Raw genomic sequence first — 23,440 nt, 5'->3', positions numbered from 1 at the left:
TCTCCCACGACACAACAATGACATTCTCCCACGACACAACAAAGACATTCTCCTACGACACAACAAAGACATTCTCCCACGACACAACAAAGACATTCTCCCACGACACAACAAAGACATCCTCCCACGACACAACAAAGACATTCTCCCACGACACAACAAAGACATTCTCCCACGACACAACAAAGACATCCTCCCACGACACAACAAAGATATTCTCCCACGACACAATAAAGACGTTCTCCCACGACACAACAAAGACATCCTCCCACAGCACATTAAAGACAGCAGCAAGAACCGTCACTCTGCGGGCACAGTTGAGGCTTTGGGGTCAGGAAATGACCGGGGTTCCCTTGACCCTGTCTCAGTGTGTCTGGTGTGGTGCTGTTAGACGGTCACGGCGTAGGTCATCGACAGACGGAGAGCAGGATAATGTTGCTCAGATGGGTGTCTAACAACCTATTGTGTGTAATCGCTGGGCGGCTCGGGGGGGGGATAATGTCTAACAACCTATTGTGTGTAATCCCTGGGCGGCGTGGGCGTCATCCCCATATTGTTTTGTCCACACCTGTCATCCCACGCCTGTGTGATGTACAACCTGTCATGTCATTTAGAGGGTCACATAAATTACATGGATACACGTGTTCTTACATCTGTGGCTGGCTGACTGGTTGACACACACACACACACACACACACACGGTCACTCTCATGTGACTGTATGAGTAAAACGTGTGTGTTGGTGTTCCAGAGCCTCTCTGTCTGTCAGAGATCCCGGGTCGTGTCAGAGAGTGTGAGTGATCAGACGCCCTCTGTGTCTTTCAGACTGTGTCTGTATCTGTCTGTCTGTGTCTTTCAGACCGTGTCTGTATCTGTCTGTCTGTGTCTTTCAGATAGTCTATCTGTCTGTGTCTTTTAGATAGAGTCTGTATTTTTCTGTCTTTCTGTCTGTCCGACTGTCTGTCTTTAAGTATCTGTCTGTGTATTTCAGCCAGAGTAGTTTGTCTGTAAGTGTCTGTGCCTGTCTGTCAGTGGGACTCAGAGATGGAGACTGACAGTAGGAGATACTCTCGGATGGAGGAGGACTTAAAACCACACTTTGAGGTACTGTAGGATGTCTGTCTGTCTGTGTCTGTCTTAATGCCTTTCCTGTCTCTTTGCATGTCTCTCTCTATCTATCTATCTATCTATCTGTCTGTCTGTCGCTAGGTCTGTGTCTCTGTCTGTCTGCCATTCTATCTATCTGCCTTCTAACCTGACTTTCTGCTTCTCTGTCTCTCTCTGGCCTGTTTCTCTGTCTGGCTGTGTACCTGCCTTCCCTTCCAGTCTGTCTGTCTGTCTGTCTGTGTCTCTGGATCTATTCATTCTGTCTGTCTGTCTGTCTGTGCGTGTTTCTGGGTCTATGTCATACTGTCTGTCTGTGTCTCTGGATCTATGTCATTCTGTCTGTCTGTCTGTCTGTGCGTGTTTCTGGGTCTATGTCATACTGTGTGTCTGTCTGTCTGTCTGTCTGTGTGTCTGGGTCTGTCATACTGTCTGTCTGTCTGTGTGTCTGGGTCTATGTCATACTGTCTGTCTGTCTGTGTTTCTGGGTCTATGTCATACTGTCTGTCTGTGTCTCTGGATCTATGTCATTCTGTCTGTCTGTCTGTCTGTGCGTGTTTCTGGGTCTATGTCATACTGTGTGTCTGTCTGTCTGTCTGTCTGTCTGTCTGTGTGTCTGGGTCTGTCATACTGTCTGTCTGTCTGTCTGTGTGTCTGGGTCTATGTCATACTGTCTGTCTGTCTGTGTGTGTATCTGGGTCTATGTCATACTGTCTGTCTGTCTGTCTGTGTGTCTGGGTCTATGTCATACTGTCTGTCTGTCTGTCTGTGTGTCTGGGTCTATGTCATACTGTCTGTCTGTCTGTGTGTGTTTCTGGGTCTATGTTCTACACTTCCTCATGACACTGGACTCTTAACGTTAACCACACTAATTATTAAAGTTTAAAAATGTTGTTGTCATGAATATCTGCCATGTATATCATTTTGACCTGACCCCTGATCCCCAACCTCTGAACCAACAGGCAGTGGGCAGGGCTAAGGGTGAGTACACCACTGGAGCAGAGACGCAGTGTGATGACATCATCACAGTGGAAGGTTCTAAACCCACCTCCTTCCAGAGCTCTCGACTGAAGCACTGTTTAAAGGCTCCATCAGGCCTAGTGGCCTATCTCATCACTACAGGTACTGTTGACTTCATCAGCACCATCATCACGGACGCTTACCGTCACCATCATCACTGTAACATCATCATCACTGTAATCATCATCATTACAGTAATCATCATCATCAGTCATCCTTACATAATAATTTTCACTGTAATTATCATCATCATCATAACTCATCCTCAAAACCATAATCACTATAAGCATCATCATCATCAGCACTCATTCTATAATGACCGTCATCATTGTAATCTTCATCATCATCACCACCAAAATCACAGATGCTTACCATCACCATCATCACTAAAATCTTAATTATCACTCATCCTTAAATTACCATCATAACTGTAATCTTCATCATCATGTTGTGTGTGTTAACATTGTTGTCCTCTATCTCTCCAGTGGTTATATGTGTGTTAACCCTGTTGTCCTCAATCTGTCCAGTGGTTATTTGTGTGTTAACCCTGTTGTCCTCTATCTCTCCAGTGGTTATATGTGTGTTAACCCTTTTGTCCTCTATCTCTCCAGTGGTTATATGTTTGTTAACCCTGTTGTCCTCTATCTTTCCAGTGGTTATAGGTGTGTTAACCCTGTTGTCCTCTATCTCTCCAGTGGTTATATGTGTGTTATCCCTGTTTTCCTCAATCTGTCCAGTGGTTATATGTGAATTAACCCTGTTGTCCTCTATCTCTCCAGTGGTTATATGTGTGTTAACCCTGTTGTCCTCTATCTCTCCAGTGGTTATGTCTGTGTTAACATTGTTGTCCTCTATCTCTCCAGTGGTTATATGTGTGTTATCCCTGTTGTCCTCTATCTCTCCAGTGGTTATATGTGAATTAACCCTGTTGTCCTCTATCTTTCCAGTGGTTATATGTGTGTTAACCCTGTTGTCCTCTATCTCTCCAGTGGTTATATGTGTGTTAACCCTTTTGTCCTCAATCTGTCCAGTGGTTATATGTGAATTAACCCTGTTGTCCTCTATCTCTCCAGTGGTTTTATGTGTGTTAACCCTGTTGTCCTCTATCTCTCCAGTGGTTATATGTGTGTTAACCCTGTTGTCCTCTATCTCTCCAGTGGTTATATGTTTGTTAACCCTGTTGTCCTCTATCTTTCCAGTGGTTATAGGTGTGTTAACCCTGTTGTCCTCTATCTCTCCAGTGGTTATATGTGTGTTAACCCTGTTGTCCTCTATCTCTCCAGTGGTTATATGTTCGTTAACCCTGTTGTCCTCTATCTGTCCAGTGGTTATATGTGAATTAACCCTGTTGTCCTCTATCTTTCCAGTGGTTATATGTGTGTTAACCCTGTTGTCCTCTATCTTTCCAGTGGTTATATGTGTGTTAACCCTGTTGTCCTCTATCTCTCCAGTGGTTATATGTGTGTTAACCCTGTTGTCCTCTATCTCTCCAGTGGTTATATGTTTGTTAACCCTGTTGTCCTCTATCTGTCCAGTGGTTATATGTGAATTAACCCTGTTGTCCTCTATCTTTCCAGTGGTTATATGTGTGTTAACCCTGTTGTCCTCTATCTCTCCAGTGGTTATATGTGTGTTAACCCTGTTGTCCTCTATCTCTCCAGTGGTTATTTGTGTGTTAACCCTGTTGTCCTCTATCTCTCCAGTGGTTACATGTGTGTTAACCCTTTGTCCTCTATCTCTCCAGTGGTTATATGTTTGTTAACCCTGTTGTCCTCTATCTCTCCAGTGGTTATATGTGTGTTAATCCTGTTGTCCTCTATCTCTCCAGTGGTTATATGTGTGTTAACCCTGTTGTCCTCAATCTGTCCAGTGGTTATATGTGTGTTAATCCTGTTGTCCTCTATCTCTCCAGTGGTTATATGTGTGTTAACCCTGTTGTCCTCTATCTCTCCAGTGGTTATAGCAGCATTGTTGTTTGGGGTGGTCTGGTCCATCACTGGGAAGGAGTGCTATCCAGGGGGGAATCTGTTTAGCATCATCATCTTGTTTCTCTCTGCTGTGTGTGGAGGAAAACTGGTTGGACTGATCCAACTACCAAGACTCCCCCCGTTCCCACCTCTACTTGGTATGGTCCAACTTCCAACTCACTCCCCTCTCTTTCCCACCACGAGTTGGTATGATCCAATCACCAACACCCCCCTTTCTCACCACTACTTGGTATCATCCAACTAGGCACAGTAGTTGTAGCTAATTGAGGGATCCAGTATTTCTCTGAACAGTAGAGGATGTTTATTATGAAGTATTTATGTAGTGGTATGTGTGAGTTGTGTTTCAGGTATGTTACTAAAATGTCTCATTCTCTGTAACGTCTCATATGTAATGGATGTTTTGTGGGTGTCAGGTATGTTACCAGCAGGTGTCTTCCATGATGTCCTGTACAGTATCTAACGGATGTTTTGTGTGTGTTCAGGTATGTTAACAGCAGGTCTCCTTCTCCGTAACGTCCCGTATGTAACAGATGTGGTCCACATTGAGCAGGCCTGGTCAGCGTCTCTGAGGAACATCGCTCTGGCCATCATACTGACCCGTGCTGGACTGGGCCTGGATCCCACGGTACAAAGAAGTTCCATTGCTAAAGGTTTAACATGTGTTTGTTCTCAAGGTGGTGTGTGTGTGTTCTCCAGGCTCTCAGCAGGCTCAAGGTGGTGTGTGTGTGTTCTCCAGGCTCTCAGCAGGCTCAAGGAAGTGTGTATGTGTATGTGTGTGTGTGTTCTCCAGGTTCTTAGCAGGCTCAAGGCGGTGTGTGTGTGTGTTTGTGTGTGTGTGTGTTCTCCAGGCTCTCAGCAGGCTCAAGGTGGTGTGTGTGTGTTTGTGTGTGTGTTGTCCAGGCTCTCAGCAGGCTCAAGGCGGTGTGTGTGTGTATGCTTGTGTGTGTGTGTGTTCTCCAGGCTCTCAGCAGGCTCAAGGCGGTGTGTTTGTGTGTGTGTTCTCCAGGCTCTCAGCAGGCTTAAGGCGGTGTGTGTGTGTGTGTGTGTGTGTTTGTGTGTTCTCCAGGCTCTCAGCAGGCTCAAGGGGGTGTGTGTGTGTTTTTGTGTGTGTGTTCTCCAGGCTCTCAGCAGGCTCAAGGCGGTGTGTGTGTGTTTGTGTGTGTGTTCTCCAGGCTTTCAGCAGGCTCAAGGCGGTGTGTTTGTGTGTGTTTGTGTGTGTGATCTCCAGGCTCTCAGCAGGCTCAAGGTGGTGTGTGTGTGTTCTCCAGGCTCTCAGCAGGCTCAAGGCGGTGTGTATGTTTGTGTGCGTGTGTTTGTTCTCCAGGCTCTCAGCAGGCTCAAGGCGGTGTGTGTGTGTGTTCTCCAGGCTCTCAGCAGGCTCAAGCGGTGTGTTTGTGTGTGTTTGTGTGTGTGATCTCCAGGCTCTCAGCAGGCTCAAGGTGGTGTGTGTGTGTTCTCCAGGCTCTCAGCAGGCTCAAGGCGGTGTGTATGTTTGTGTGTGTGTGTTTGTTCTCCAGGCTCTCAGCAGGCTCAAGGCGGTGTGTGTGTTCTCCAGGCTCTCAGCAGGCTCAAGGCGGTGTGTGTGTGTTCTCCAGGCTCTCAGCAGGCTCAAGGCGGTGTGTGTGTGTTCTCCAGGCTCTCAGCAGGCTCAAGGCGGTGTGTATGTGTGTGTGTGTGTGTGTTCTCCAGGCTCTCAGCAAGCTCAAGGCGGTGTGTTTGCGAGTGGCAGTTGGACCGTGTACAGTGGAGGCCTCAACAGTAGCTGTGATGTCACACTTCCTGATGGGCCTGCCCTGGATCTGGGCATTCATACTGGGGTAAAAAAAACACAAAAACAATATATTCTGATAACCATGTGGAGACAGATGTCATACACACAATCACACCATAAGACAATTGAGACAAAGCTTTAAATATGGAGTTAGAGATCTGTCAAACGGTAAAGTGTACTTATTGTTACGATCATAAGAAAATCCATTCGTAAACTGGTATGACAGTCATACGTAAAAAATGAAACATAAGCATGAAATTAGATCTGTGAAAGTACAAACACCCTTTTACGACTTTCGAAATGTTGAATTCGTACTTTCCGTCTCTGTTTATTTGTTTACGGATCGTTTTCCCATGTACAAACTTGTCAGTAATATGGCATCTGCAAAGATTTGACCCAAACATTACTCTTCGACGCTGTAAATCTAGCAACAGGTTGGACATCTAGTCTAGTACTCTAACATAGTGTTGCAATTCTTGATTTCCTGTTCAAAATAAAAGTCCTTAGCTGGTTTCTAAGACTGCATAACGACATTACACCAGTAGGCTATAATGCATTCAGGGATGGTTAGGTTACTTTTGAAATGTAATCCGTTAAAGTAACAAGTCACCTGTCCAGATATGTAATCAGTAGCGTTAAGGTTTAGATTAATTAACTTACTTTTTAGATTACTTTCATATTAAGAATCAATAGAAAACAAATATATAACCAATTGAACAACTGTTGCGGGATCAATGAATGTTAGAGTTTACATAGCTGGAAAAAATAAAGAATTTGCATTTTACCTTATGGGTTATGAATAGTGCCTCTGTAAAGGGTTTCTAAACCATTGCTTTCTACTTTAATATAATTGGGCTACATCTCTACATTACACACTAAATGTTTGTCAGATATTCAGTCATTCCAATTTATGAATTATCCATTCAGGATCGTTTTATTCATATTTTTTATTGCTTCAAAACATTGTTGAAAAAACGGGTATTGACATTATTGTATATACAAATATATCCGTAGCTTTTCACACATACATTAAAATACTGTTTTGTTCCACAACCACCAACATTGCAGAAACCCCAGGCAGGTAAATGCACGTACACAACTGTGAAAACCCTGTGATCACCCTGGGATTTACACCTGCACTCTTAGCTTAAACTCAATGTTGTCAGCAGCCAATGATAACCAATCATCGCACTTTTCTGAGATCCAGAGCAAGCAGAACCACTGGAGGTCTACGATGGTTGGGAGCTGGACACCAGTGATGTGTTGGGCGGTTTCCACCACCCGATGTAGGGCCTTCCAGTTACCCACAGAGCATTCACCAAACCACACTGTGGCACAGTTTGTCAAAATGCTCTTGATTGTGCAGCGGTAGAAGTTCACAAGGATCTTGGAGGACAGGCAGGCCTTTTTCAGCCTCCTCAAAACGTACAGGCACTGTTACGTCCTTTTGACCAGGGTTGAGAGTCCAGGAGAGGTCCTCTGAGATGTGGGGGGGGGGCTGCCCCTGGTAGCAGGTCTGTGGCCCAGTTCCACGGACGGTGGGGTGGCAGAGAGGAAGCCTTTTCTTTATTGAACACATTGAACTGTTCGTACTCTAATGGGATGGAGGTTGGAACGGCTGTAGTGAACCTTTCGATTGAAGTGGATCGACAGGAAACGCTGAGGCAGTGGGTGAAACAGGTAGAACGTCAGAATGTTCACTCCCCCTGTCGCCAGGACATGGTGGGATTGTGATGACTGAGCCATGGGGTAACCGAGGACCAGAGATTATTTTGGGGATTGTAGGATGGGATTGTAGTTGGATGGTTTCTTGATCTGGATGGTTTCTTGATGGAGAATTCCTATTCGCAGGTTGAGTTCAGCGGTTTGGTGTGTCTCTAGGCCCGTGACCAACGGTTGGCCATTCAGGGCGTTGATCTCTAGGGGTGAATGAATCAGGATTAGTTCCAATCCCTGTTGTTGGGCAAACTGAAAGTCAATAAAATCACACGCTGCCCCTGAATCAATTAGTAGGCTGTGTTCGCATGATCTAGGAAGTGGGCTGTGTTCGGATGATCTAGGAAGTGGGCTGCGTTCGGGTGATCTAGGAAGTGGGCTGCGTTCGTGTGATCTAGGAAGTGGGCTGCGTTCGGGTGATCTAGGAAGTGGGCTGCGTTCGGGTGATCTAGGAAGTGGGCTGCGTTCGGGTGATCTAAGAAGTGGGCTGCGTTCGGGTGATCTAGGAAGTGGGCTGTGTTCGGGTGAACTAGGAAGTGGGCTGTGTTGGGGTGATCTAGGGCAGGGCTGATGGTTTGCCCTGACAGCTGACCTCACTGCAACACTGTTTGAGTATTTGGGAGTGTGTAGACCTAGACAATAATACATTTTAAGTGATTTTTCATTAAAAAGCAGAGAGACAAAATGCGGATGATGTTGTCGTGTTGGCCCCTTCAAGCCAGGACCTTCAGCATGCACTGGGACGGTTTGCAGCTGAGTGTGAAGCGGTGGGGATGAGAATCAGTACCTCCAATTCCGAGGCCATGGTCCTCAGTCGGAAAAGGGTTGCTTGCCCACTTCAGGTTGGTGGAGAGTCCCTGCCTCAAGTGGAGGAGTTTAAGTCTCTAGGGGTCTTGTTCACGAGTGAGGGAAGGATGGAATGGGAGATTGACAGACGGGTCAGCTGAGGTGGCTTGGGCATCTGTTTCGGATGCCTCCGGAACGCCTTCCTGGGAAGGTGTTCCGGTCCCGTCCCACTGGGAGGAGACCCCGGGGAAGACCTAGGACACGCTGGAGGGACTATGTCTCCCGGCTGGCCTGGGAACGCCTCGGTGTCCCCCCGGAAGAGCTGGAGGAAGTGTCTGGGGAGATGGAAGTCTGGGCATCTCTGCTTAGACTGCTGCCCCTGTGACCCGGCCCCGGATAAGCGGAAGATGATGGATGATTTTTCATTAAACATAAAACGTATACTCAATTACAGTTACACACATGGACTAAGTACGTAAAAATCTGTTGGCACTATGCATGCATGAAGACAGAAGAGCCTTTTGAATTGATATCTTGCAGGAGACCTATTTCCAGTTTCCCTGATGTCCTGTTGTTCACACTGCCTGTGGCTGTTACATTAGCACTCCCAGACAGTACGTATTTGGAGAGGATGTGATTAAACTGCCAAAACCCCAGATTGTACAACCAAAAAATATTAGTCCTTCATGGTAACAGGGTGTTTTTACTTTAACAGATGTAATTTCACATTTACATTTAATGCTTTAGGTATGAATTTATTTTACGATAAAACCAATTTAAGTATGGATTTTCTTACGATCCCAACAATACATACATTTTTGCGGAACTCTAACTCTATATTTAACAGCTCATCTACTTGGTGTTTCTCTATCTCTTCCTCTCTTTCCCATCTGTCTTTCTGTCTGAGTTTGCTGTCTTTCTCTGACTCTAGGTTTGTCCTGAGTGCTGTCTGTCTCTGTCTGTAGGTTTGTCCTGAGTGCTGTCTGTCTCTGTCTGTAGGTTTGTGCTGAGAGCTGTCTGTCTCTGTCTGTAGGTTTGTCATGAGAGCTGTCTGTCTCTGTCTGTAGGTTTGTCTCTCTGTCTGTTGGTTTGTCCTGAGAGCTGGCTGTTTCTGTCTGTAGGTTTTTCCTGAGTGCTGCCTGTCTCTCTGTCTTTAGGTTTGTCTCTTTGTCTGTAGGTTTGTCCTGAGTGCTGTCTGTCTCTGTCGGTAGGTTTGTCTTGAATGCTGTCTGTCTCTTTCTGTAACTTTGTCCTGAGTGCTGTCTTTCTCTTTCTGTATGTTTATTCTGAGAGCTGTCTGTCTTTGTCTGTAGGTTTGTCTCTCTATCTGAAGGTTTGTTCTGAGAGCTGTCTGTCTCTGTCTGTAGGTTTGTCTCTTTGTCTGTAGGTTTGTCTGGGAATGCTGTCTGTCTCTTTCTGTAACTTTGTCCTGAGTGCTGGCTTTCTCTGTCTGTAGGTTTGTCCTGAGAGCTGTCTGTCTTTCTTTCTGTAGGTTTGTCCTGAGAGCTGTCTGTCTTTCTTTCTGTAGGTTTGTCCTGAGTGCTGTCTGTCTCTGTCTGTAGGTTTGTTCTGAGTTCTCTCTGTCTCTGTCTGTAGGTTTGTCCTGAGTGCTGTCTGTGACTGTAGGTTTGTCCTGAGTGCTGTCTGTCTCTGTCTGTAGGTTTGTTCTGAGTTCTCTCTGTCTCTGTCCCTAGGTTTGTCCTGAGTGCTGTCTGTGACTGTAGGTTTGTCCTGAGTGCTGTCTGTCTCTGTCTGTAGGTTTGTCCTGAGTGCTGTCTGTCTCTGTCTGTAGGTTTGTCCTAAGTGCTGTCTGTCTCTGTCTCTAGGTTTGTCCTGAGTGCTGTTTCTCCAGCGGTGGTCGTTCCCTCCATGTTGTTGCTCCAGAAGGATGGTTATGGGGTGGAGAAGGGAATCCCCACCCTCCTGATGGCTGCTGGGAGTTTTGATGACATCCTGGCCATCACAGGGTTCACGACCTGTCTGGGTGTGGCCTTCGCTTCAGGTGATTGAACACAGTGAGATAAAATGTATAGAAGCACTGCATCTTCATTGCAACCCGGGTTGTCATCCTGGTTGTTACAAATAGTTATCCGGGAGTCCTGCGAATGGGTGATGCCAATTGTCTCATGTGATGGTTTAAGGGAAGTTGGACATGGTTGCCCTGCCGTGTTGTGCTCTAGAGACTCTTTATGGTTGTTATCTGGAGAAGTGTATATGTTCTGGTTACACCAAATATCCGGTTTACACCAAAGGTCCGTTCAATCTGTATTGCGTGTATAATTTTATTATTATTTTTCCTGTCTGTCTTTCCCTACCAGTTTTGGTTGGATTAAACTGTCTGTCCCCCTCAAATGTTGTAGTTGATATAACCTGTCTGTTTCCCCTACAGGTTGTAGTGGGTTTAACATGTCTGTCTCCCCCACAGGTTTGTAGTTGGTTTTACCTGTCTGTCGTCCTACTGGTTCTAGTTGGATTAGTCTCTCCCTACTGGTTCTAGTTGGTATAACCTGTCTGTCTCCACCACAGGTTCTAGTTGGTATAATCTGTCTGTCTCCCTACAGGTTCTAGTTTGTATAATCTGTCTGTCTCTCTATAGGTTCTAGTCTGTATAATCTGTCTGTCTCTCTATAGGTTTCTAGTCTGTATAATCTGTCTGTCTCTCTACAGGTTCTAGTCTGTATAATCTGTCTGTCTCTACAGGTTCTAGTCTGTATAATCTGTCTCTCTCCCTACAGGTTCTAGTCTGTATAATCTGTCTGTCTCTACAGGTTCTAGTCTGTATAATCTGTCTGTCTCTACAGGTTCTAGTCTGTATAATCTGTCTGTCTCTACAGGTTCTAGTCTGTATAATCTGTCTGTCTCTCTACAGGTTCTAGTCTGTATAATCTGTCTGTCTCTCTACAGGTTCTAGTCTGTATAATCTGTCTGTCTCTCTACAGGTTCTAGTCTGTATAATCTGTCTGTCTCTCTACAGGTTCTAGTCTGTATAATCTGTCTGTCTCAACAGGTTCTAATCTGTATAATCTGTCTGTCTCTACAGGTTCTAGTCTGTATAATCTGTCTGTCTCTCTACAGGTTCTAGTCTGTATAATCTGGGTCGGGGGATACTGGAGGTAGGAGGAGGAACGATCATTGGAATAATTATTGGAGTTTTCCTTCGTTTCTTCCCCAGCAGGGACCAAGTAAGACTGTGTGTTGTGTGTCTTTGGGGTGTGTTGTTTGTGTTGTGTGTGTTCTGTGTGTGTTGTTTGTCTTGGGGGTGTGTTGTTTGTCTTGGGGGTGTGTTGTTTGTCTTGGGGGGGTGTTGTTTGTCTTGGGGGGGTGTTGTGTGTCTTTGGGGTGTGTTGTGTGTCTTTGGGTTGTGTTGTTTGTATTGTGTGTGCGATCTGTGTGTGTTGTTTGTCTTGGGGCTGTCTTGTTTGTGTTCTGTATGTGTCTTGTAAGTATGTGTTCTTGTTTTACAGTACCTCATCATTCTCAAGGACAGTTAATCATGGGAAAGATGGCAAGCTGAGAACATTTGGCCTGTCCTTAAAAATAGAAAAAGCCTGGTTCATTTTAAGTGTTAAGGTTCTGGTTAGGAATTAGTCTGGTATATTGTGAGCAGTGATAACATTGTGTGTGTTTTGGGACTAAGTTGAATAATAACATCTGGATTTGGTTGAGTTACATGTAAGGTCTTGGCTATGATTATATGGTTATAGATTTGTCCAGTTGAGGGTTGTGTGTCTATGTGGGGAGGGGTTATAGATATGTCTAGTTGAGGGTTGTGTGTGTATGTGGGGAGGGGTTATAGATTTGTCCAGTTGAGGGTTGTGTGTGTATGTGGGGAGGGGTTATAGATTTGTCCAGTTGAGGGTTGTGTATATGTGGGGAGGGGTTATAGATTTGTACAGTTAAGGGTTATGTGTGTATGTGGGGAGGGGTTATAGATTTGTCCAGGTGAGGGTTGTGTGTATGTGGGGAGGGGTTATAGATTTGTCCAGTTGAGGGTTGTGTGTGTATGTGGGGAGGGGTTATAGATTTGTCCAGTTGAGGGTTGTGTGTGTATGTGGGGAGGGGTTATAGATTTGTCCAGTTGAGGGTTGTGTGTGTATGTGGGGAGGGGTTATAGATTTGTCCAGTTGAGGGTTGTGTGTGTATGTGGGGAGGGGTTATAGATTTGTCTAGTTGAGGGTTGTGTGTGTATGTGGGGAGGGGTTATAGATTTGTCCAGTTAAGGGTTGTGTGTGTGTATGTGGGGAGGGGTTATAGATTTATCCAGTTGAGGGTTGTGTGTATGTGGGGAGGGGTTATAGATTTGTCCAGTTGATGGTTGTGTGTGTATCTGGGGAGGGGTTATAGATTTGTCCAGTTGAGGGTTGTGTGTGTGTATGTGGGGAGGGGTTATAGATTTATCCAGTTGAGGGTTGTGTGTGTATTTGGGGAGAGGTTATAGATTTGTCCAGTTGAGGGTTGTGTGTGTATGTGGGGAGGGGTTATAGATTTATCCAGTTGAGGGTTGTGTGTATTTGGGGAGAGGTTATAGATTTGTCCAGTTGAGGGTTGTGTGTGTATGTGGGGAGGGGTTATAGATTTGTCCAGTTGAGGATTGTGTGTGTATGTGGGGAGGGGTTATAGATTTGTCCAGTTGAGGGTTGTGTGTATGTGGGGAGGGGTTATAGATTTGTCCAGTTGAGGGTTGTGTGTGTATGTGGGGAGGGGTTATAGATGTGTCCAGTTGAGGGTTGTGTGTGTATGTGGGGAGGGGTTATAGATTTATCCAGTTGAGGGTTGTGTGTGTATGTGGGGAGGGGTTATAGATATGTCCAGTTGAGGGTTGTGTGTGTATGTGGGGAGGGGTTATAGATTTGTCCAGTTGAGGGTTGTGTGTTTATGTGGGGAGGGGTTATAGATTTGTACAGTTGAGGGTTGTGTGTGTATGTGGGGAGGGGTTATAGATTTGTCCAGTTGAGGGTTGTGTGTGTATGTGGGGAGGGGTTATAGATTTATCCAGTTGAGGGTTGTGTGTGTATGTGGGGAGGGGTAATATATTTGTCCAGTTGAGGGTTGTGTGTGAATGTGGGGAGGGGTTATAGATTTGTCCAGTTGAGGGTTGTGTGTGTATGTGGGGAGGGGTTATAGATTTATCCAGTTGAGGGTTGTGTGTGTATGTGGGGAGGGGTAATAGATTTGTCCAGTTGAGGGTTGTGTGTGTATGTGGGGAGGGGTTATAGATTTGTCCAGTTGAAGGTTATGTGTGTATGTGGGGAGGGGTTATAGATTTGTCCAGTTGAGGGTTGTATGGTGTGTTCCAACCTATGACAGTCACATGCATCTGGGGCTGAGTTATAACAGTAGTGTGTCTGGGACTTAGCTGAGTTATAACAGTAGTGTGTCTGGGACTGAGCTGAGTTATAACAGTAGTGTGTCTGGAAAAACATTTATGTTTATTTGAAATGTAACTGGTCTTACAACACCATCTTCTGGTCAAAATGTGAAAATGTCTTTTTGAATTTAACTCACTCTTGTCTCCCTCCATCTGTCTTTGGTCTCCCCAGGAGGATGTGGTTCTGAGGAGGAGTGCCATGTTGCTGGGTCTGGCTGTCTTTGCTGTGTTTGGGAGTCGAGTGGCTGGTTTCCCTGGAGCAGGAGGTCTCTGTACTCTGGTCATGGCCTTCCTAGCTTCCCTGGGCTGGGGGACAGAGAAGGTTAGTGTCAGTAACCTATGCAGGAAGTACATATGTACAGTAATAATTAGTAAATATTTATGATGCCTTTCCTCTTTCCAAGGAGTGTAATGTTCTTAACATCATTAATAGGTTTTTATATTACACTGGTATTATAACTTGTCTATTGTTTGTCTACTGGTTGTTTATGAAGCATTATAAAGTACAAAATCAAGTTATTTCCGAGCTCTAGCAGCTGTTGTGGTTTATAACAGATGATAATGCAGGGTTGTTCCTGGCTCAGAACAGCCCTTCTGGGGGTGATTACGCACGACAGTAAGCATGATTGGTTTGCGTACATTAAAGGCAATGAGTAACCTTATGACAGAAATATATGCATTTACATGTTATTTCTGACCATTTGATAAACAAAAATGTCTACCATGCTTGAAATAAATGAAACCCCCTTAACAAAACTAGTTAAAAAAAGATTGGTAGGGGGGAGGTGAGTGAGTTTGAGGGACAGGGGTGTGGGGTTGGGAGAGGGGAGGAGTTTGAGGGACAGGGGTATGGGGTTGGGAGAGGGGAGGAGTTTGAGGGACAGGGGTGTGGGGTTGGGAGAGGGGAGGAGTTTGAGGGACAGGGGTGTGGGGTTGGGAGAGGGGAGGAGTTTGAGGGACAGGGGTGTGGGGTTGGGAGAGGGGAGGAGTTTGAGGGACAGGGGTGTGGGGTTGGGAGAGGGGAGGAGTTTGAGGGACAGGGGTGTGGGGTTGGGAGAGGGGAGGAGTTTGAGGGACAGGGGTGTGGGGTTGGGAGAGGGGAGGAGTTTGAGGGACAGGGGTGTGGGGTTGGGAGTCAGTTGCAGAGGTCACATCCTGCTTCAGAGCATTTCACCCTCCTCTTTTTATTAACTAAATAAAAGGATCTGACAAGGCCATGGTAGTCTATAGGCCTAAACATCAAAATCACGATTAATTGAACATTTAACCTTGATTACGATTACTGAACGATTATTTAGATTCTTGTGTTTTTTGCTTTGTTTTTAATGTGAAGTTTACATTGTAACATTGTAATATCAAGCACACAGTAACATTAAGAAAGGTGCTTTATGAACAGTTTTGTCGGACTTTGTAAGCAGAGCCGACCAAGAAGAGCAAATCTCTCTTACCGAGTGAGTGACTAACTGACTGACTGACTGACTGACTGACTACCCCTTGTTAAATAGCGTAGTGGTTAAAGAAGCAGACTTGTGAACTACAGGTACCGAGTTCGTATCTCCTCGCAGGCGAAGCAAATAACTATGAATTATTCCGTATAGCCTAAAACTTCACTGGCTAAAACCTCCTGTATCAACATTATATTAGGCCTGAAATAAAACAGTTTACGGTTATAGTGCGACTGTTTCTGGTGGATTTTTAAAGTAATTACGTTATAGTAAGCCTTAACTGAAACTGTATACGGTTATATTGCGACTGTTTCTGGCATGGAAAAGTTAATCTTCAGTCTCGCTAGCAATTGCTAAATTCTTGTGATTATTCCTAGGAAGTAAGTAGATACTAGTAAGCCTTTTACTGCCTAATAACCTGTTATCAAGGCCAGTGGCAAAAGCAATACAGTTCATAGACACTATTTGTGGTGGAGGTAAACTAAATAAGAAACATTATTCAGTTTAACACAATGCTCAATGGAGTCTAGCGACTTGTGGGCCGCAATAAAACTGTTTAAGTTTATACAGTATTGCGACTATTTCTGGTAGATTCTACGATTCTCTCGTCTTTTCACTTGATAAAAAAGTTACCTTTATTGATAGTTACAGTTATTCAAAATGTCAATGTCATTCACGAATGAAAGAAAAATGTATGTTGTTTTGCCATGAAAGACAAAAATACGTTCTTATGTCATGAAATGAAATAGCTTTGGCAGACTCGCTAGCAATTGCTCAATTCTTATGACTATTCCAGTAAATTAGTAGATACTGGTAAAGCTAATTACTGGCTAATATGCTGTTAAAACGACCAGTGGCAAACGGCATACATAGAGGCTTTTTGTGGTGGAGGTAAACTTAGTAAGAAACATTGATTCCGTTAACCTGACTAACATCATTCACGAATGGCTAATTACCTGTTAAACAGCCAATTAAAAAAGAGGATTTGTTCAGGATAGACCCAGTAAATGTACAGCTCCGTGGTGCAGTGGTTAACAACAGTGCTTTTCACGTGGGCGAACTGGGTTTGAATCTCAAGAGGGCAACGTTTTCTATTGCGGGCCGGCTGAACTAGGCTTTTCTGGTTTCTTGTTGTTCTTGTTGTCACAGTATTTTATTGTGCTGAAGTAAAATATTATTTATATAGCACCTTTTTAAACACATGTAACAATGTGCTTAACAAGAACATCAGCACAGCAAAGAAAAGGAGAACAAAAATGTCCTATAAAAACATTATACATTATCATTTAAGAAACATACAGACAAACACAGAAAGAATATAGCAGCCTATCACCACCAAGATATCCCCAGTTAGATTATTGAATATTATAGCATTGTAATATTCAATGCTATAAAATCCAATGCTGTTAAGCTGATGTGCTCTTACCGATTGCCAGGTGCAGCCTGTGTCCAAAACACTGCTGCCGTGTCCATCCACTCAGCTGTGCAGCTTTGACAACATTAGTGCTGTTTTATCAACACCTGCTTTGTAGAGGCACTTGTTGCTTGGCGCTTATCGGTTTCTCTGTTTTGTGAGTCATGCTCTGTTCATATTCTGTAACGTGTTTGTGCTCCAAATGTTGAAACAGATTTTCACCTGCGGTAGTGGGTTTTTAAGGTGAAAATATTAACAGGAAAACCGATATAACCGACAATATCCAACACAATTACACATCGGTTAGAGGATCTCATTTACCTTTGGTTTATGTTCAGCTTGTTCACCAGCTGTTTGATAAATTACTATTAAACACCCTGGATAATGTCTTTATCTAGTGCAGTTTATTACTTATGCTGGTAGTACATGTAAATGCTTATTAAATGTTTATGATGTCTTTCTGAAGTGTTGTTTTGGAGATTATACGTTTTTATAATGTCTTCATGAAAACATCTTCTCTTTTGTAAAGACTGTATAATTTTGTTGTTTAAGTTTTATAATGTGTATAACATGTTTATAACATCTCCAGGCCCCAGTAGCAGCTGTAGTGGGAAGGTTCTGGGATTTCTTCCAGCCACTGCTGTTTGGACTGATAGGAGCAGAGATCACAATATCTACACTGAACCCCAACACAGTAGGTAAATACACCATACTACTATAATATTACTACTACCACTTTCTACACTGAACCCAACACAGTAGGTAAATACACCATACTACTATAATATTACTACTACCACCATCTACACTGAACCCCAACACAGTAGGTAAATACACCATACTACTATAATATTACTACTACCACTATCTACACTGAACCACAACACAGTAGGTAAATACACCATAATACTATAATATTACTACTACCACTATCTACACTGAATCCCAACACAATAGGTAAATACTCCATAGTACTATAATATTACTACTACAACTATCTACACTGAACCCCAACACAGTAGGTAAATACACCATACTACTATAATATTACTACTACCACTATCTACACTGAACCCCAACACAGTAGGTAAATACAACATACTACTATAATATTACTACTACCACTATCTACACTGAACCCCAACACAGTAGGTAAATTCATACTCTTACTATTATATTACTACTACCACTATCTACACTGAACCCCAACACAGAAGGTAAATACACCATACTACTATTATATTACTACTACCACTATCTCCACTGAACCCCAACATAGTAGGTAAATACACCATACTACTATAATATTACTACTACTACTATCTACACTGAACCCCAACACAGTAGGTAAATACACCATAATACTATAATATTACTACTACCACTATCTACACTGAATCCCAACACAATAGGTAAATACTCCATAGTACTATAATATTACTACTACAACTATCTACACTGAACCCCAACACAGTAGGTAAATACACCATACTACTATAATATTACTACTACCACTATCTACACTGAACCCCAACACAGTAGGTAAATACAACATACTACTATAATATTACTACTACCACTATCTACACTGAACCCCAACACAGTAGGTAAATTCATACTCTTACTATTATATTACTACTACCACTATCTACACTGAACCCCAACACAGAAGGTAAATACACCATACTACTATTATATTACTACTACCACTATCTCCACTGAACCCCAACATAGTAGGTAAATACACCATACTACTATAATATTACTACTACTACTATCTACACTGAACCCCAACACAGTAGGTAAATACACCATACTACGATAATATTACTACTACCACTATCTACACTGAACCCCAACACAGTAGGTAAATACATACTCTTACTATTATATTACTACTACCACCATCTACACTGAACCCCAACACAGAGGGTAAATACACATTATACGTTGTTCAGGTTATGATGACTCGGTCTGTGGTTCTATTCTCCCCAGGTCTGGGTCTGGCCTGTATCACCATTGGCCTGGTGGTTCGGGTTTTGATAACTCTGTCTGTTGTTCTGTTCGCTGGGTTCAATCTGAAAGAGAAGCTCTTCATCGCTCTGGCCTGGGTTCCCAAGGCAACCGTACAGGTGAGAGACAGGCTGGTTTCTACACCTGGGTTCCGGGTGTAGGTTATAACTTGTTATAACCTGTTTGGTTCTAGGCAGCAATAGGTTCTACAGCACTAGACATGGCCCGTGTTTCAGGGGATGAAGTTCTGGTGAAGTATGGTCTGGATGTTCTGACCGTGGCGGTTCTGGCCATCCTCACTACAGCACCCATCGGAGCTCTGGGGATCGGCCTGGCAGGACCCAAACTACTGAAAAGACACACACAGAGTGAGGACACACACACACATACACACACAAATGTACACACACGCATACAGAGTGAGTACACATACACACACACACACATTGAGAACACACATGTGAAACATACACACTCATGATGTTAAGCGTTTTGTTGCAGAAAGGTTGTGGTTTAAACTTAAAAGAGGAATTATTCAATGGAAATTCAGGGAAGTGTTAACCAACCCTGACAACTGGTTTGTAAACTCAGGTTCCTCCACTTTTCACCACAGTTTGGTGTTTCTGATGCTCATGTTGTTAAGTTTAGTAAACAAAAACAGAGCAATGAAACAGTCTACTCATCTTTAACAATGTTCTGATACAGGAGATAGTAAAGTGTATCAAAACTTAATAAACAAATTGTGGCTTCCTGCTATTTGGAGAGACTAGATCTGTTTCTGTGAAAATATCAATTTTTCTCTCCATTTCTTTGCCAGATCATCTGAATAAATTATACATCCTTGTCCATTCAAATGCCAAAGTATTGGTACGCAGGAACTTGTTCCCTTTGAGAGCCATTTAGTGAATGAACAATGAAGTCACCTGAGACAATGTAAAAACAATTTGAATACATAATGTACTGTATTAAGTTTCAAATCATCAATAGTTTAATAAACCACTCCTAAATCAGACTGAATCCTTGACAGGTCCAGGACAACAGAGGGGGTAGTTGTATAAGTACTAGTATATTACTAAACCTTTAACAGACATCAAAACTCAATTAAGAGAAATTAGCATTAACATCTCTTGACAAATGTGTAAGCAAAGCCTCAATGACCAGACACGGTCCACATTAAGCACCATGTCACCAAACAAGGTCCACATTAAGCACCATGTATTTAGACTAGGTCCACATTAAGCACCAAGTCACCAGAAGAGGCCCCATTAAGCACCATGTATTTAGACTAGGCCCACATTAAGGACCAGAGCTTTACACTTTGTATTAAATGATTTTCTTTCTATTTTGATTCAGGCACAGTGGTGAACACCCCACACACTTTGCCGGGAACCGTATCTGAGGGGGTGGAGCCTAGTGAGAGCAAGATGTGAGCTCAGCCAATAACATTCAAGAAGTGTCTATTTGACCAGTTGAATTTCAAACCATATCTTTGGAGCCCCTTGGGAACAGTCGCTTTGTGACCCGTTTACTGATGTACACATTATTATGGTTCCTTCATCAGGAGACCTTTACAGTCAGTTAGACATACATGGTTTGTGATAAAAAAAAATTGACTGTAAATTAAACAATAATTTGTTGTCATATTGCTGTCTTGTTACATGATTTTATGTGTCATGTCACCAATACCTCTGTAGATCTAGATATGTAACAGGCTGATAATTCATCATGCTGTTCCAGTGTCCTCAGTACAGTAGTTGCGATACCAAAGGGGGCTAATAATATTTATTATATCTTTTTTAACTTTTCTACTTTAATTTGGTAAAATCGTTAACATACTCAGGATTTTACTTGGTCTAACGCCTCTTTATATTCTAACATTAATTCTGTTGTTCAAACTTTACACATTTGTTTGCAATGTTAGTCAAGTACAAAATGTCTTAAAAGATCAACACTGAAACAGTGACAGGACCTGTCTCACGAATTCGACCCTTTTGAGAGTAAGATGTGCTCTCAGCCAATCACTTTCAAGATAAATTAAATGTTTACAGTAATATTGTAATGACAGTGTTTCAAAATATTTACTCACCAGAAAATATTTTGGATGCTTTCAAAAGAGCATCCTAAAATGCTGAAATTCTATTGGGGAAAAGACACCATATGTTGACCAATTTCTATTATATATTTCTGTTTATTTTGTACTTCATAAGTGTAAAATAAGTGTCTTTAATTATTTAGGAGTACTTTGTATTTTTCCAAGTGTGAAAATCCACCAGAGATTGAGGAACTGTTTATACCTCCTGAGGCAGCCAGAGGGAACCAACGAGCACAGAATTAATGTCCAGTGTGAGTAGGGTGTGAGTAAGGAATGAGTAGGCTTCAGTGGTCTCTAATGTGATGAAGAAGCCTTTTAACCTGCAAACCATCCATGTTCTTCTTTTCTTATACTTTCTCCTGTTTTTACATGTTTGTGATAGTTACACACTATTTGTTATTTAGAAATATTTAAACAGCACAGCTGTACTACAACTTCTCCCCTGTTTAGTTGTTTAGCTGATGGCCTCATCCAGAGTGATTTATGAGAAGAGGGTGTCTGAATGTTCTCATGATCAACACTTCATACTCTGTTGTGGAAACTTCACACTTCTCTTTTGACAATGCCGTTGCAATTCTCTGATGTTGTTGATAGCGATCAAGGCCGGAACATCTAAAATAAGAACGTAGTGTTCATGTGAAGAAAGAGATGGAGGGAGAGCCGACAGAATAGAATAGGGAAATGGACAGAGAGGGTTTGTGGTTAATAACCACTTCACAGAAGAGCTTCTTGAAACACATTCATTATTCAGAGGAACGGGTTGTAGAAGTGGTAAAGGAGGGGACAGACAGCAGATTAAAATATACATTCCAATATAACGAGAAGTACAGCCTCATGAACATCCCTCTGAAATCTCTTTCCAATTGGGAAGTTACAGCTTATAAAAACAAATCAATATTTTAGAAGACAAAATGTGAGAACTACTGCTGACATAACCTGGTTGGATGAAAACAGGAGCTCCAAAACCCCTTACCTGAACTACTTTTTTCAGTCCTCTTGTGCCAAATTCTTATACAGAAATGAAAACACAATTTGGCATGGAGATGCCCAGTGATTTTACTATAGGCAGGACAGAAGTATTACATGTGCAGTGTACAACTGGCCTATCTGCTGCCTTGGAGAATTATTTAAGATGGTGGAAGAATTTAAGATGGCTATCATTGGTCTAAACAATATAATTTATGCCATCAAAACTACTAGGGATGTGACAAGGACTCCGACAAAACCAATATTGTTACGAATATGACTAGTAAGACGGACACAACTAATCACTCTGCCTTCCAAGTTAATCACTCTGCTTTCCACGTTATTCACTCTGCCTTCCACGTTAATCACTCTACCTTCCATGTTAATCACTCTGCCTTCCACCTTTATCACTCTGCCTTCCACGTTTATCACTCTACCTTCCACGTTTATCACTCTACCTTCCATGTTAATCACTATACCTTCCATGTTAATCACTCTGCCTTCCACCTTTATCACTCTACCTTCCACGTTAATCACTCTACCTTCCACGTTTCACTCTGCCTTCCACGTTAATCACCCTGCCTTCCACGTTTAATGCTCTTACTTCCATGTTAATCACTCTGCCTTCCACGTTTATTGCTCTTACTTCCATGTTAATCACTCTGCCTTCCACGTTTATTGCTCTTACTTCCATGTTAATCACTCTGCCTTCCACGTTTATTGCTCTTACTTCCATGTTAATCACTCCACCTTCCACGTTAATCACTCTGCCTTCCACGTTAATCACTCTGCCTTGCACGTTTATCACTCTACCTTCCATGTTTATCACTCTACCTTCCACATTTATCACTCTGCCTTCCACTTCACTCTACCTTCCATGTTAATCACTCTACCTTCCATGTTAATCACTCTACCTTCCATGTTAATCACTCTGCCTTCCACCTTTATCACTCTACCTTCCACGTTAATCACTCTACCTTCCACGTTAATCACTCTGCCTTCCACGTTAATCACTCTGCCTTCCACGTTTATCACTCTACCTTCCACGTTAATCACCCCGCCTTCCACGTTTATTGCTCTTACTTCCATGTTAATCACTCTGCCTTCCACGTTTATTGCTCTTACTTCCACGTTAATCACTCTGCCTTCCACGTTTATCACTCTACCTTCCATGTTTATCACTCTACCTTCCACGTTTATCACTCTGCCTTCCACGTTTATTGCTCTTACTTCCATGTTAATCACTCTACCTTCCACGTTAATCACTCTGCCTTCCAAGTTAATCACTCTGCCTTCCACGTTTATCACTCTACCTTCCACGTTTATCACTCTACCTTCCACGTTTATCACTCTGCCTTCCACGTTTCACTCTACCTTCCATGTTAATCACTCTACCTTCCACGTTAATCACTCTACTTTCCACGTTAATCACTCTACCTTCCACGTTAATCACTCTACCTTCCACGTTAATCACTCTACCTTCCACGTTAATCACTCTACCTTCCACATTAATCACTCTGCCTTCCACGTTTATTACTCTACCTTCCACGTTAATCACTCTACCTTCCACATTAATCACTCTGCCTTCCACGTTTATTACTCTACCTTCCACTGGAGGAGGCAGATATCCGAGGGGTCCAGGAAGATTTTTGGTCAGAAAGGTTGTTTCTCCCTCAGACATTAGTGTTAATTCAACCACTGAGAAAAAAAACCGCTAGGTCATTACAAAGATTGAATTCTGGTTCTGAATTATTTTTT

At 42.9% G+C, this 23,440-nt stretch overlaps 1 protein-coding gene across 1 annotated transcript; it reads left to right on the top strand.

Annotated features, from left to right (window-relative positions):
- Positions 1-1,008: 1,008 nt before the first annotated feature.
- On the top strand, positions 1,009-20,204 carry LOC109615299 (sodium/hydrogen exchanger 9B2). Its single transcript, XM_034290271.1, has 12 exons — positions 1,009-1,103; positions 2,066-2,225; positions 4,078-4,248; positions 4,594-4,736; positions 5,801-5,928; positions 10,211-10,386; positions 11,460-11,566; positions 13,925-14,074; positions 17,201-17,309; positions 18,607-18,743; positions 18,818-18,992; positions 19,978-20,204. The coding sequence occupies exons 1-12, from the start codon at positions 1,044-1,046 to the stop codon at positions 20,052-20,054; spliced, it is 1,593 nt and encodes a 530-aa protein (XP_034146162.1). The 5' UTR covers positions 1,009-1,043; the 3' UTR covers positions 20,055-20,204.
- Positions 20,205-23,440: the final 3,236 nt, after the last annotated feature.

The sequence above is a fragment of the Esox lucius genome, chromosome 24, assembly GCF_011004845.1.
Source record: "Esox lucius isolate fEsoLuc1 chromosome 24, fEsoLuc1.pri, whole genome shotgun sequence".
NCBI lineage: Eukaryota > Metazoa > Chordata > Actinopteri > Esociformes > Esocidae > Esox > Esox lucius.
Note: the sequence above shows the minus strand (reverse complement) of the source record. Positions and strands in the feature narration are given on the sequence as shown.